General features: G+C 35.2%; 2 protein-coding genes across 2 annotated transcripts in view; both read left to right on the top strand.

Annotated features, from left to right (window-relative positions):
- The first annotated feature begins 3391 nt into the window (after window positions 1–3391).
- On the top strand, window positions 3392–5698 carry LOC108673932. Its single transcript, XM_018161820.2, has 5 exons — window positions 3392–3424; window positions 3677–3769; window positions 4125–4203; window positions 4624–4706; window positions 5294–5698. Exons 2-5 carry the CDS (start codon window positions 3698–3700, stop codon window positions 5408–5410), a joined length of 351 nt encoding a protein of 116 aa, XP_018017309.1. The 5' UTR covers window positions 3392–3424; window positions 3677–3697; the 3' UTR covers window positions 5411–5698.
- Window positions 5699–9026: 3328 nt separating this feature from the next.
- LOC108673931 (phospholipid-transporting ATPase ID) overlaps window positions 9027–16703 on the top strand; it is a 33967-nt gene continuing 26290 nt past the window's right edge. The window contains exon 1 of the mRNA XM_047881691.1: window positions 9027–9317. Coding sequence (XP_047737647.1) covers window positions 9284–9317 — 34 coding nt within the window. The 5' untranslated portion in view covers window positions 9027–9283. The remainder of the gene's footprint in view (window positions 9318–16703) is intronic.

The following is a 16703-nucleotide window of genomic DNA, read 5'->3' as shown; positions in this document are numbered from 1 at the left end:
ACAAACTACCAAACAACTGCACACAAACTGCCAAACAACTGCACACAAACTACCAAACAACTGCACACAAACTGCCAAACAACTGCACACAAACTGCCAAACAACTGCACACAAACTGCCAAACAACTGAACACAAACTGCCAAACAACTGCACACAAACTGCCAAACAACTGCACACAAACTGCCTAACAGCTGAAGTATAATCCCCATAACCTTCGAAGGTTGAACTTTTCAATGTTGGTACAGTTGTATTTATCTGAACTAATGCACACAAACTGCTCACGAATAGCCCCTGAACAGCCAAAGAACTGCATTGAATGGACGCATCCGGCAAAGCTGCAACTAAACTTATGGTATAAGTGGAACCCAAACTGTGCTCAAGCTGCTCCCGAACTGTGCTAAGCTGTACCCGAACTGTGATCAAGCTGTACCCAAACTGTGCTCTAGCTGTCCTAAAACTGTGCTCAAGCTGTACGCAAACTGTGCTCAAGCTGTACGCAAACTGTGCTCAAACAGTTCCATAACTGTGCCCAAGCTTCTCCCAAACCGTGCTAAGCTGTACCCGAACTGTGTTCGAGCTGTAGTCAACTGTACTCAAACTGTGCTCAGGCTGTACTCTAACTGTCATGACAATTCGACTAAGCCGCACGGCGACAATGGTCGACACTCGACAGCGATGTCATTGGACACTGGACAGTGATGTCAAAACTAAAATAATACACCTCAGTTGCACACCAGAATACCTAAAACTTGCACAAAAAACACCAATTAAATAACTTTCATAAATCATGCGACACCTGCAATAAGTAGGCTTAATTATGTGCATGAAACAATACAGGCTTCTACTCAAGATGGCGCCAAGATGTGATCTCAACTGTCGACTGTGGCGCCACCTCGCGCTTAAATTCAACAAAGAAGTTATTGTCACGTTATGCCAAATAACGTGAAATGGACTGCAGGAAACCACAGCTATCTGACTGTTTTTCACCGTTTTTTCTAACAGTGTACAAATCGGGGAAAAAATGTGTCTTCATCTGGCCCGAAATCGTGATCCATCGTGGCCTGGGACTGTTACGTCCGAAACAAGTACCAAGAGTACCAAGTACCAAGAAGACAGCACTGCTGTTTGCTCTTAATATTCAACTTGAATATATTCAACACATTCCCATTAAAATTTTGTCGGTTTTTATTTTGTGCATTGAATTTTGACTAAATTTGCTTCTTTGGCTAAACATTAATTGTATGCAAGATTTTGAATAATTGAATTGGTTTTTTATATTTTACTTTAATCATCTCCTTTCGGCTCCCCAAAAAAATGTCTCGGACAAATTTACGGCTGAACTCGAGCGCGGCCGGTCTCATGGCCAATCTCCAAATTCGATGATCAAGGAATACCTCCCAAACTAATTAACGCAGCTCTATGAAAGATGTACATGTATTCATTAGGACTACGGTGATGTTTAGCTCGTGAAAGTTTGCTGAATTTCGCCTTCATGCGTGATTTATATGGTAATACGGGCCAAAATTCGCTGTGATCAAGGGTTTTCTTCCAAACTACTGAATAGATATGAACAAAATTTTTAATATACATTCCTAGAGCTAACAAACGGTGATGACTAGCTCGTGAATTTTTTTTCGATTTCCCTTTGTTTGCGAGTTTATTTTAAGTTCACCTTCATTCGTGATTTAAACAGCAATACGGGCTTAAATTCGCAGTGATCAAGAAATTTATTTTATACTACTTAACAGACTTGAACGAAACTTTGTATATAAATGCCTTACCTCCCAACGGTGATGTTTAAATCGTGACAATTTTTTCCGATTTTGCCTTCGTTTGCGAGATATACTGATATACAGAGAAACGACCGGCATTTCTGAGGCCGATTTTTAAATTGGTATTGACTATGAGCCGTATACGTATAGCCGTACAACTGGCAAACGAAGGCAAAATCGAATAAAACTTCACGAGCTAAGCATCACCGTTGGGAGGATAAATTTTAATATACAAAGTTTTACTCAAACCTGTTTAGCATTTTTGAAAAAATTTCTTGAACACTGCAAATTTAGCAAATATTTTCAGTAATTATGCACGAATTGTAGTAGCTTACATTATATTACAGGTTACTAATAATTTATAGGAACGTTTTTGCAGTTGGCGCTGCAGTGTAAGCCTCAGTCCCCATTCAGTAAAGCTCCGACAGTAGAAATTATTATTTTCGCAGGAGACGCAGGAAACCTTAACAATAATATTAAAATTATCTTTTGGGGAGATAAATTTCAGTGGAACATTTTTCAATGCACATTACTGTATTAATTGCGATTTAGCTCTACTAAGTTACATGATTAGTTTCTCCAATGGCTTCAAACGAATGTGGGAACTTCACAGAAGTTACTTAAGGACGATCCTCAGAAAGGCAATTTTAAATTATTTTGATTATAAAAGAATCGATAAGGAAATTGCTTTTATTCCAAAATCGGCACGCTGTGCCCAGCCATTCTTAACGAACTTTTTCGTCAGGGAGAACCTGGGTGGTGGAGATGATCGAAGAGGTCGGGCTTCATCGACTTCGAATCAAGCTAGGTTTCTTGAAGAAATTTGTGAAGGCATCAGGTAAAACAGTGGTGTGTTTCAGTTTTTAAAACGTTTTTAACACGTTTTTCTTAGCTTATCTTCGCGTTTGTTTGTTTGTTTGTTTGTTTGTTTGTTTGTTTGTTGTTAACATTGACAACGAAAATTAGCCCACTTCTGATTAATCTAGAGATCTGAAATTCGGCATGCAGGCTATTTTCGCCTAACAATTTCAGATACAATCATAAAAACTAGTAATTAGAGACCGAAATTAGTTTAATTGAGTAAAGTATATATATAGTATATGCATATAGTATGACGTGCGGGCGCTCACGTTATAGACGAGCAGGCGCTGACGCTGCGTATCATCGATACGTACGTCAAGTCATACTTAATCAAGTCTCAATCGTTTTTATTGTGGACTAAAAAGTAGAAAATAAAATACTTAAAAAACTTTTTAAAAAACCACGTTTTTCTTGTGGACTAAAAAGTAGAATATAAATTATGGTTCGCCCCAAAAAAACGTGGGTCGGGCTGTACGTTCACCATCAAATTTCCAAAATTTAGGTGTTGTGTGCTTTTCGCTTTAATCATAAATCTGCCCGACACACGTTTTTTGGGGCGAACCATAATTTATTTTCTACTTTTTAGTCCACANTTTGGAAACAAAAAATAATCTGCAATAATAAATTTCACCAACAATCAATTATTCTAAACCTCTGTTACCAGGTCGAAGCTTACAATGTTCATGAGATGAATTCAGAAGCTGAATGTGTAGCTATATAAGTTGAGCAAGGAACACCACACTCACTAAACGCTGCACCATCGTCAGAACAACAGTGTGTTTTTCTTGAGGTGAGTTTTACTTTTTCCAACCTAAACCAAGTGCACTGAAAAAAATATTCATCATTTTTTGCATTCTTCAAATCATATTTCTATTCACTGTTGTAATTCTGTCACTTGGTATGCGTTTTATTACTCATGTTTGGCTGTATAAATATTTTGAACTACAGAAGCCGTAGTATTGTGTATGCTAATATTATTGTGGCAAAAAAATGAAACTCATTACCCCAATTTATGGATCCTAATGCAATGTTTCTTACGCAGGATTTTCCAGTCGCTATAAGTATGAAGAAGTTGCTCGCATTGTTGCTTGCTGTCATGGCGGCAACGTCCGCACAAAAGTTGAATGTAACTTATGTAAGTAATGGTTTCACTATTTAAGGCACAATGATATTCTTGTATAGTAAATTTTTACATATTACAGCAATTTTCTATCATTATTTGCTTGCATTTTATTGATTATTGATGTTGTTTGTAGAAACCACTTTACTCGGTCAACGCACTGAAATAAGCTGGCAAATAAAAGCGTATTCAATAGAAAGTATAACAAAAAAATCATATTTATTAACAGAAGTAGTTCAAAATTGATTTGTAATTTATGTGAAAATTTATTTAAGCGTGTAAAGTACATGATTTTTTTCCATAATACTCTAGTTAATCTAAAAAAAATTTAAAAGATGGAGCTCAAATAAACATTCGAATTTTTTGCCAGGTCACTGAGAAGCCAGATACTGAGGCGTTTTTGAAAGTGCTGTACAACGATTCTTACCCGCTGGATCCAATCAAAATGGGTGCGTTTCAAGATTTGAAATTAAAGTGCTTTTTGTTCGTTACTTGGATATTGGTCACATTCACGCTACGACTTTTGAACGAAGCACTATTGTGCAGTTCAAACTTGAAATTTTTTCCTCAAGAAATCCATTTAATGGGTATTTTACCAATTAAAATCTCTGCCCTGGAGAGTGAAAAATGAATAATAATTTGGCTTACCTATACTTATATAGTGTTTCACAGCATCGTGCGTCCTCAAGTAGAATGTTGATTGTTTTGCTCAATAAAGTCCGATGTAAGATACGTGTTTAAATGTTTCAATTTTATGTACAATCTGATTACGAAAAGAGATTAATGAAGGTATTTTATTTAAAAATATTCAATACCTAAGAAAAATTAAATGAATGCATGTAATAAAATTCTTTCTAATTTGCCTGCAGGCAATTTCAAGATTCCAGACCTCGAGGCGCTGGCCTATGGCAAGTTTTTCCCTTGCTGGGGCAGGTGTACGGACGGCCGACGAGTGAGCGAGAAGAATATTAATCCTGAATTATATATTCTGAAATATCTCTCATGAATTATCTATTAGAAAATTATTATCATGAATTATATATTAGAAAATTATTATCATGAATTATCTATTCTGAGATTTCTATCATTAATTATCTATTCTGAAATTTTCTCTCTTGAATTATCTATTATAAAATATTTATCATGAATTTTCTATCCTATCCATCGTGAAATACAATATATCATTAAATTTGAATTGAGCTTGCAAAGAACTTCGATCTCTTCATGTATTCATTTGTTGGTATAAAAACAGGTGAATTATTTTATCCAATCTTTTTATCTATTGGTTGAACTTTCAGTTTTCCTAAATGACGTCACTAAATTCCAGGAGGAGATACATTTTCATTTACAAGAAATCATAATCGGAAAATCATTACGCTTCTCCAACGAATTCGACCTTCCTTTCAATAACAGCAAATTTGCAAGAAGAAGAATTTGATTCGTTTAGTTGAAACAGTAACATTTAAAAAACAAATTGAGAAGAACGACAACTTAATCCAACAACTATTTTTTTCTGTTAAACTTTCGCTAATTCCACAGATGGGTTATTGCAACTTCTGGTGGAACGGATGTGGCAAGGGCAGGAGAATCAAGAGCAACTGCGTAAACTGCGACCCTTATTATTGCATTTGTTGCCATTTTGGCTTCTTCTTCTAGAAAAAATCTTATAGCCCCGCAAAAGATTTTGCAAATGTTGCAATAAATTGAAAAACAATTGTTCTTTTGTTTCTCAACCTTAATCACCTACGCATTTTCTTACTTTAGAGGAAATTTTCGAACTCCTTGAATTTATGCAATCGCCTGCGTTTTCTTGTTTTCTAAAGTGATTTAGTTTGCGCGCAAAAATAAATAATCATCATTAATAATTATAAAAAAAAACGAAATATTATTGAAAACTTATTCTGGGTTGTTTTTGTATTCATATAAATGCCCACAACATGAGAATTTTATTGATAATTTTTAATAAATTTGTTCTGAAAAATACTGTAGCAAAATAATAAAGTTTGAAATAAATAAATTTGGGGGGCTTTTCGGATTACTTTCCCAATTCTCTGAACGTTTTTTAGGTTGATTCGTATCATGGAAAAAATGATACAATGTTTGCGTTGACACAATTTTTGTTAACAACCTACTATGAGCATTGAGCAACAAGTCTATTCCGTGCATGTATTTATTTATATTATTATTATATGACTTATTTTATTCATTTATATTATTACTACATTTTATTACATCATTGAAGGGCTAATTCAAGTTGAAGGGATAATTAAAGTTCGTCTAATAGAAACATCATTTATTGGGCGTACTTTTCTACACGAAAAAATGAGCCTGAGATTTTTTTTGAGCGCCGCTAAATCTACCTAAATAATTAATAAGCCAGACCATCATACTCATTGTTTGAATAATAAGAATATTCTACAAGTCTTGAAAATGCTAGCAAGTAGGAGTTATACTTGCAAGAATTGGTTTTGTAATCAATATAGTTATAGATTAAGCGCTTGAATTCACCCATCATCTAGGAACGTCTTTCCTGCACATTGAAGCAGTAATATAGTTTTAAATATGTGCTGCCGCATTGATGTTGCAGCCCTGTCCACGGTATATAAGAGATGAATTCATTCTGGGTAAAATATATTAATGAACGAAGTATTGGATTTGAAGTATTAAATTGTTATCATCTCGCATGCTGGTCAGTTAGATGCCACACAAATTGCTTGTGTGCAGGTCTGTTAGATGCCATGCAAGTTGATAATATATAGCCCATGTATTTATTGTTCATCTACATAAGTTCTCAATTTTTGGAAGTTTGAAGTTTCAATGATGGTTCAGCGGTGAACAATTCATAGAGGTCCAACTGGTCCACCGATCGAAATGAAACGTCACATCTAACCACCGCAACCCACGTACGTACCGATCTGTCCCTACCACAGCAAGCTTACATAAAGTTTCAGCGACCCTGCTGGTACGTAGGTAGGAATGTGCCTGCAAGACTTACGTCTTTTGATGTTCGCTTCGAGGGCGAATGTTATATTTCTTTGGCGGAGTTGATTTATGGAGCGAGTAACTGCTATAAGAATTCAAGTTGCACCATTATGAAAGTTGGTATGAATGGAAGATGAATTGCCTATTTGTTTTCCAATTTCGAAGATTGCCGTTGGGAGATTCTGTGAAGAAGATATGGATTTTGGATTTAGGTAGATAGCGACACACGATCGATCATATACACCATATGATAAATTTTCATATGGTGTAGACTCGAAGGAATAATTAACCCCTAACTTTCAAGGTTAATTTTTACCTGCTAAAATCTGAACGTAGAAAGAATTTCAGATGGACCATAAGATAAGCTTCCATCCGAGCAATATTTTTTCAAATTTACCGAAAAATACACGCAAACATGTAAAAAATATAACTCGGTACTCACTGCAGTGAGTGACAGAGAGCACATTTTCTCGTCGACGAAAACGTGGTCACGGACGGACGGACGGACGGACGGACAGACCGAAGGACAGACGGACGGACGGACATGACGAGCACAATAGCGCCTTTTTTCCATAAATGAGAAAATGCGCTAAAAATACTCATACAAATTCATAAATATCGTTATGATCCGTTCGTTCGTTTTTTTCATTACCGTTATACTGTTTTTCAAAATTGAGAATTTCCCGAAATAAAATCAAGATATTTTTGTTTGCAGCAGTATTTTCCAGGGACTAGCTAAGTACTTCCCGCGTCAGTGTTTCGAGAAAAAATTTTTCTATGATCCTGAACCCGGATTTTAAAATGAATACCCTGAAGCAGAGGTCTGTGAATTTTCTTAGTATCCGCCGAGATTTTCTAATGATATTTGTAATCATATCGCCTACTTTCTGCAAACATACAAATTTGTGAAAAATTTGCCTTCAACTACCGTGATAACAGGTTGTGTGATTTTGTTCACTCATGATATCCAATTAGAATATATCCAATACATTAGAACTGAATTTTTCAGGTTCTTATTTGTGCATTGAATTTTGACCAAATTTGGTTTCTTTGAAAAACACTAATTGTATCCAAGTTTCTGAATCATCAAATTGGTTCTTTAGATTATATTTGATCGATCCCCTTCCGACCCCCCAAACTCTCTTTATATGAAAGTATGCCCTGAAATATTTTCTATTAATGTCAGTTGAACGTACACAGTGTAACCACTTACGTCAGTTGAGATTGGACTTGCACTTGGAGAAGATGGTGTAACTCTAGTGTAGTCAAGTCAAGCGAATTGATTTAAAGACTTGCCCTGGTTGAAATTGTATTTAGCTGACTTGTAAATGAATTTCAATTCTTTTATCTAACTTGATCGGTGTCGCAGCAAATGAATTCATGTTCAATCGATGAGTGAAAGTACACTGGTGTTCAAGTTATGAAGTGTTTGTTTAGGCATTTGAAAAGGAAGCGTGAAATATCTTAGCGGCAGTGTGGCTGTGATGAAACAAAATTTCTAACTAATTCCGGAGATCTATTAATGCTTCGTACGAGCGTGACTTTCAATGAAAAGATCTGTTCAGGGGAACTTCTCGTCTAAATATATTGAAGTTATTATATGTATTAAATTCTAGGTCAAATTTGTTTATTTGCTCGTAGAATTTTGATTAGCCGAACTGAAAATTTTAGACTTGTGAAATTACTAAATAGCACGAAGTGAGAATCGATAGTTCGTTGTGTCACAATCAGATCAACTTATTTTTCAATACCTTCCATTCATATCAGCTGATGAGGGATTATCTACAATTTTGTAGAAGTACAATTTTAAATTTTATTTTAACCTACACTGCACAGTAGTTTACGTATAATTTTTATCAGAAAGTCAATCTTCTAGCATTTCATAGTGAAAGGCTTAGTGTGGTGCTTGGTCATCTATCGTCCGTAACGAAGTGTTCAGTATCAGCGATAACTCTTATCTCATCTTGAACACTGGCTCTCGGTACTTGCCTTCCGTGTGTCCAGTGTATCACCGGCGTTCGACGTGGTGTGACGTGTGCTCTTTTTCCGGAAGCTGTCAATCGGTCAATGACAAGTAGTGCCGGATTGTGGACTTATGAAGTATGAAATTATGACAAATAAATTCATTGGGTATTTGTTTTAAAATGAACAGGATTCATGTATGTCGTAGGCTGTGACTAGAGTAAACATCGTGGCTATCTTAACTCTGAAATGTCCTGCGAATTGAGCAAATATTTTATGTATTCATCGTTTTGTCATCAATCTATGACAATATTATCAGTGTCGTGATTTTTGTCGGTTAAATTTCTAATACAATTTGAGAATAAACTATTTTCGTAATGCTTTATACTTTCTCTTATTTCTTGTTTGCAGCTTTATTTAAATCTTCTCTTTTTTATACAGGAAAATTTCTTTTTTTTCTTAGTTGTAGACGAATGCGAGTAATGATCTACGCTTGGGGAATTTTAAGTATATCATAAATTGTGAAATAGTTATTGTATAAATATTTAATTCATTTGGTCGTCAACAATCCAATGTACAGAAACCATGAAGCTCCCATGCATAAAGGAGAAAATTCCAGGTACGTTTTGCATTATTTCGAAAAAGACGCATGTGTATCCATTAAAGTCATTTCTATGTCGATGATAATGTGCCTCATAATGTTAACATTATGAAATAATATAATTCACTTTTTTGCTCATAAAATGGAAACTAATCTAAATGGAGACTTTGAATAAATACGGCCGATCTGCGCGAGCGATTGTAATGAAAAATTTTTTCGCGTTTCCTTCGCCGAAAATTCATGAAATATTCATGAAAATTTTTTATTTTTGAAATGAGAGATTGAATATATTTTTTGTTCACCTTTGAATGCTAGCAAAACAATTTCGTGATTTACGTACGTTCTGTGTGATTCGTACATTGAACGTGATTCGCCATATTGCGTACAAATCATGCGCGAAAAACGCTCATAAACTGCATGCTAACGGCACCCAAACTGCACATGAAATGCCGACCAACTGCACATAAACTGCCGAACAAATGCCCACAAACTGCCGAGCAAATGCCCACAAACTGCCGAGCAAATGCCCACAAACTGCCGAGCAAATGCACACAAACTGCCGAGCAAATGCCCACAAACTTCCGAACAAATGCCCGCAAACTGCCGAACAAATGCCCACAAACTGCCGAACAAATGCCCTTTCGAGTCTTGGCGGCGACTTTTTGTTAGAGAGGTAATATTAAATTAGTCCCTCCCTCTTGCGAATAAACCGACGGTCTAGGCTAAGGCTGCTTAGGTTAATTTTAATGCGATATGTTTTAACCTGGATTTCGAAGGGTCCATTTTTCTTGCCCAAATTTTGGATGAGCTCGCGCACTTCCTCCAGTATGATGTCGTGATGAACACTTTTCCCGACTCCCAGGTTACGCAAATGATGTAATGTGAATCGGCGTTGAGTCTTCCAAAATTCTCCGTTTGTGAACATGATACCTGGCGTCATCCAAATTTTTAGTAAAATAAAAAAAAAATGACAACAAGTGGTTCAATGAGAGATTAACCGTTATTCTATGAATGATAGTGGCCAGTTGTTCAGGAATCTGCGTATATTGATCGATTCGTAATTCTTTTCAGTCTATCATTGCCTGATCGCAAAGTAAATTTTAGCCGCAAAAGAAAATTCAATTTGTATACTTATATTACTCCCAAGCAATTTGCTCATGTCATACTGCGGTGTAAAATATTTAACATATGAACGAAAATGTTGTGCTCATTTCAAATCATGTCCCCGAGATATAATCATCTTGGGTTTGTTTATTTATATTGCTAATTTTATTATTCCTTATGTCCGAACATCCTCATAGTAAAACTATCCAGATCGAGTGTATGGATCTTTCAGATTCTTTAAAGAAATAAACTCCCTTAGTTCAGTGTAAATATGTCCACTGATCCTTAATATTAATGTATACCAAGGTGTTTGCCGTATATATCTTCATTAGAAAATAGTTCTGGTCGTCCCAAGAGGTCAGGGTTTGCCAGAGCCTCGTTGCTAGCCTCCCATCCGTTGACAATCACCAGCGGGTCGCTGCCGACGAAAATGCCTACTACGGAACCATATTTACGTTGCAGGAACTCCCACGTGCGGTGGGGCTTTCCTTGCTCGATGAAGAGTCCGTACCCGAGAATTGGCCATTTTGTGGGGCCTAAAAATAAGTGAAAATCATAAACTCTTAGTACATGAAGGTCGAAAATTCGTTAAAGTTGTCAAACGCTTTAGGCAAAGTGTCATCGTAAAGTGGTTTTGAGATTCGAAAGCAAGAGTATGATTAACGTTGACAATGTGGAGTATTGCATGTCGAAAACTATCGGTAAATATATATTACAATATATCTATGTATAATAGATTGATGATGACAGTATCAAGTATTATTGTTCATTTTTCGGTAATTAGTGACATTTATGATTTGAGATAAAATACCTGGAGGATACCCAGCTGGTTTCTTAGTGGCAAACCAACAGAAAGCGGCAACCAGAGTGAACAACAGCACCAGCATGAACATGGTGTTTCTCCCTTAAATAATGGAGAATATCATTATATAGAAAACAGCAAAAAGAAATAGATAAAAAAATTCAATTCAACACACAAAATTCTATGAGCTTATATGTCGAAAGAAGATTTTTCTTTTTATTCGATCAGGCAAAATTTATGCAAAGTACCTGTACTTGTATTATAAAAACCTATTTCCTAATCAGATGCTCCTGACTTAATTACGTAACATGGTTTTTTTCAGCGCGCAAAGAATAACGACTCACCAGCATTAGGCTCTTGCCTCATGTGTTACGTAAAGACCACCATTAAAGCAGTGGGACTCTCAGATGCGCTTATCGGTTAGATTATTTTAGATATGATGCGTGGATAGCGCTTGTTGATACCTGATAACTCATATTATATGTACTCCTGTCAGAGCAGGAAAGATGATACACATAATAACCGGGATTTTTTTTGCATTATTCTTGAAAAACTGATTTCATGAAATGATATGAGCGTTTTTTTCATGACGAATTTTTTTTCGCCCTGGCTTTAATTACTCCTAGAAATATGATTTTCATAGTCATGTCTAAAATTGTAAGGCTTTTGTATCAATTCTCAATAAAATCAATTTATTTCATCGAATAACTTTTTCATTCGTAAATGCAATTTGCAGACAAAAAGTATCCAAATTTTATTTCTATTGTTTCCGGTAATGATACATTGACGTATCAATTTGTATTGAATCCGATACTTGTACTAATTGCGATAATTGATAATCCTATTATGTAAATTAAAGAAAAAATTACACTTAATTTGGATCCACTGGTCCCCTTACGAATAATTATTAAAGACGATATGAATATTGTGAATTTTAAACCAATAGCTCAGAGTCAAACGAAAATAACATTAGAGTTGACAAATGACTGCAGCGCGAGCATAAATTCTGTATGGGTAAGTTATTCATAGAAAACTTTTACATTTTTTCTTTTTGGATCCACTGGTCACCATAAGAATAATTATTAAAGACGATATGAATGTTGTGAATTTTAAACCAATAGCTCAGAGTCAAATGAAAATAACATTAGAGTTGACAAATGACTGCAGCGCGAGCATAAATTCTATATGAATAAGTTATCCATAAAAAACTTTTTACATTTTTTCTTATATTTTTCGTAGTATCAAGGTGGCTGCGATTATGCGGGCTTCTCATGACTTGGAAAGGGAAGAATTCTTAGTTTCATCTAACAGATAAAAATGCTTAAACGCAAATTATTTTTTAACGATAGTAATTTAAATAATTTAAAGCTTGAACTAATACATAATACATAGTTTTCAGAGATGCGTACAAGTCCGCTCTTTATTTTAATGAATAAGAACACAAAAGGCAGAAAACAAGCTATGCAAAACACAGAAATCTCCTGCCTCCCAAAAATAATTGAGTTCAGATTTCATCATAATGCAAATTGAATTTCAGCAAAGGTGAGCTCCAAGCCAGTTTTAGCAGACAGCAATAAAGGCCACGACTGGCTACCAACAGTTTTATGGGCCAGTAAGCTTATACACGAGGCCATTATTGGCTTTGAGTTTGTTCGTAAGGCGTGTTTTGAGAGGTAGCAAAAAGTCTAGGAAGAAGACAATTTCGATCTCTGGTATAATTATTTCGCATACCAACCACCCCAATTTCACGAAAAAATTCTTCAATGTCACCATTTCTACAATGGATTACAATATATCTTAGAAACGAGTCTTGCTAGTTGATAGTGATGTGAACTGTTGCAAGTAGAAGTTGGAAACTCATATTGCTACGTTAATACATTACACTGATCTGCGTCAATGTCATTCATTTTTTAAACCCTGTTCACAAATTGCGGTCAGTAGACCCTCGTTTAAGATCGTAATCGAATAGGTACATTGGAAATGAAAAATCTTAGGATGAGTATAACATTGAGAAATAATCTCAATTCCATGTTTTTCCGACATGAAATTATGTGAAAGAACAACTCTGGGAGAGTTTGAGTGCCGAATTTCATTTTACCGGGAACATCAGTTGGCAATTTTGGAGACATGCTAACTCAAATCGCATCCTAATGTAATTTGCCTTCCGTGGTGAATTGTTGACAATGCAAAAGATGCAAGCATTACAATACAGATCAATTTCAAGTAATATGCAATTTGGCCTTGTTTTTTACGAAACNAATATTTATGCTCACTGACATTAATTAATTAATGTTAGATCATTAATTCCTGTTAGATTAAATGAATGGCTGATGAATTCCCATCTAAATTTCTATGGATTTGGAAACAAAAAATAATCTGCAATAATCAATTTTCACCAACAATCAATTATTCTAAACCTCTGTTACCAGGTCGAAGCTTACAATGTTCATGAGATGAATTCAGAAGCTGAATGTGTAGCTATATAAGTTGAGCAAGGAACACCACACTCACTAAACGCTGTACCATCGTCAGAACAACAGTGTCTTTTCCTTGAGGTGAATTTTACTCTTTCCAACCTAAACCAAGTGCACTGAAAAAATATTCATCATTTTTTGCATTCTTCAAATCATATTTCTATTCACTGTTGTAATTCTGTCACTTGGTATGCGTTTTATTACTCATGTTTGGCTGTATAAATATTTTAAACTACAGAAGCCGTAGTATTGTGTATGCCAATATTATTGTGGCAAAAAAAATGAAACTCATTACCCCAATTTATGAATACTAATGCAATGTTTATTTTGCAGGATTTTCCAGTCACTATAAGTATGAAGAGATTGCTCACATTGTTGCTGGCTGTGATGGCGGCAATGGCCGCACAAAACGCGGTTCTACCTGTAAGTAATGGTTTCACTATCTAAGGCACAATGATATTGTTGCATAGTCAATTTTTATATATTACCGTAATTTGTTAGCATGATTTGCTCGCATTTTATTGCTTATTGATGTTGTTTGTAGAAACCACTGTACTCCGAAAACATAATAAAATACGTTGGCGAACAAAAGCAAATTTAATGTAAATTATTACAAAAATGCTAAAAGTAGTTAAAAAGATATAGTAGTAGTAAGTCGTTAAAAACTAACTGAGAATGTGAAAAAATGTATATATGCATGTAAATTTCATGATTTCTTTCCAGAAAGCTCAAGTCAATATAGAAAAACAAATATTTTAAATGATGTGGCTTGAACCTTAAAATTTCTTGACAGGTCTCCGAGAAGCCCGACACTGAGGCGTTTTTGAAAGTGCTGTACAACGATTCTTACCCGCTGGAACCCATTAAAATTGGTGCGTTCCAAGATTTTATATGCAAGTAGTCAATGTGAGTCTTTTCGTTACTTGGATATTGGTCGCATTCACGCTGCCAATTCTGAAGTAATTGCAAGCACTATTGTTCAGTTCAAATTCTCCATATATAAAATTTTGTCCTCAAGAACCCTTTTAATGGGTATTTTCTCACTTAAAATGTTTCGCTTTTATGTACAATCTGGGTACAAAAAAAAATGAGATCAAGGATGGCATTTTTATTTAAAATATATTCAATTCTTAAGATAACATTAAATGAATGCATGTAATATAAATCTTTTTAATTTGACTGCAGGCAATTTCAAGATTCCTGACAATTTGACTGCGCTGGCCTACGGCAACTTTTTCCCTTGCTGGGGCAAGTGTACGGACGGCCTACGAGTGAGCGAGAAAATTATAAATCCTGAATTATATATTCTGAAATATCTCTCATGAATTATCTATGCGGAAACTTCTATTATGAATTATCTATCCTGAATTATATTATTAAATTTTAATTGAGGGTGCAAAGAATTTCGATCTCTAGTTTTATTCATGTTGGTATTAAAAAAGGTGAAGTATCGTATCCATACTATCCAATCATTTAATCTTATGGTTGGACTTTCAGTTCTCCAACACGTACGTCACTAAATTCCAGAAAGAGTTACATTATCATTCATAAGAAATCATAATTACCGATAGTTCCACTACTCGAACGAATTTTGACCTTCCATTCAATAACAGTAAATTTACTAGAAGATTTAACGACAACTTTATTCAACAACTATTTGTTTCTGTTAAACTTTCGCTAATTCCACAGTGGGGTTATTGCAACTTCTGGTGGAACGGATGTGGCAGGGGCAGGAGAATCAAGAGCAACTGCGTAAACTGCGACCCTTATTATTGCATTTGTTGCCACTTTGGCATCTTCCGCTAGAAAAAATCTTTTAGCCCCGCAAAAGATTTTGCAAATGTTGCAATAAATTGAAAAACAATTGTTATTTGTTTCTCAACCTTAATCACCTACGCATTTTCTTACTTTAGAGGAAATTTTCGAACTCCTTGAATTTATGCAATCGCCTGCGTTTTCTTGTTTTCTAAAGTGATTTAGTTTGCGCGCAAAAATAAATAATCATCATTAATAATTATTGTACGTACCGATCTGTCCCTACCACAGCAAGCTTACATAAAGTTTCAGCGACCCTGATACGTAGGTAGGAATATGCCTGCAAGACTTACGTCTTTTGATGTTCGCTTCGAGGGCGAATGTTATATTTCTTTGACGGAGTTGATTTATGGAGCGAGTAACTGCTATCAGAACTCAAGTTGCACCATCATGAAAGTTGGTACATCATTTGGTCCGAGCAACATTTTTTCGAATTTGCCGAAAAAATACACGTGAACATGTAAAAAATACTCATACAAATTCATATATATCATTATGATTCGTTCGTTCGTTTATTTCATTACCGTTATACTGTTTTGCAAAATTGAGAATTTCCCGAAATAAAATCAAGATCTTTTTGTTTCCAGCAGTATTTTCCAAGGACTAACTAAGTACTTCCCGCGCCAGTGTTTCGAGGAAAAAATTATTTAAAATGAATGCCCTGAAGCAGGGGTCTGTGGATTTTCTTAGTATCCGCCGAGATTTTCTAATGATATTTGTAATCATATCGCCTACTTTCTGCAAACATACAAATTTGTGAAAAATTTGCCTTCAACTACCGTGATAACAGGTTGTGTGATTTTGTTCACTCATGATATCCAATTAGAATATATCCAATACATTAGAACTGAATTTTTCAGGTTCTTATTTGTGCATTGAATTTTGACCAAATTTGGTTTCTTTGAAAAACACTAATTGTATCCAAGTTTCTGAATCATCAAATTGGTTCTTTAGATTATATTTGATCGATCCCCTTCCGACCCCCCAAACTCTCTTTATGTGAAAGTATGCCCTGAAATATTTTCTATTATTGTCAGTTGAACGTACACAGGGTAACCCAGCGTTGCCAGATGGTATATTTCTATACCAGATTTACCAAATCTGGTATTTTCAGAAGGTGTCTGGTATGAATATTTTAGATCTGGTATATATGCCTAAATCTGGTATTTTTCTGGTATTTTCTGACTTACTGCAAATTTACTGCATTAA

Source organism: Hyalella azteca, unplaced genomic scaffold (assembly GCF_000764305.2).
Source record: "Hyalella azteca isolate HAZT.00-mixed unplaced genomic scaffold, Hazt_2.0.2 contig8602, whole genome shotgun sequence".
In the NCBI taxonomy this organism is placed as follows: Eukaryota; Metazoa; Arthropoda; class Malacostraca; order Amphipoda; family Hyalellidae; genus Hyalella; species Hyalella azteca.
This window is presented reverse-complemented; position numbering and strand designations above follow the sequence as displayed.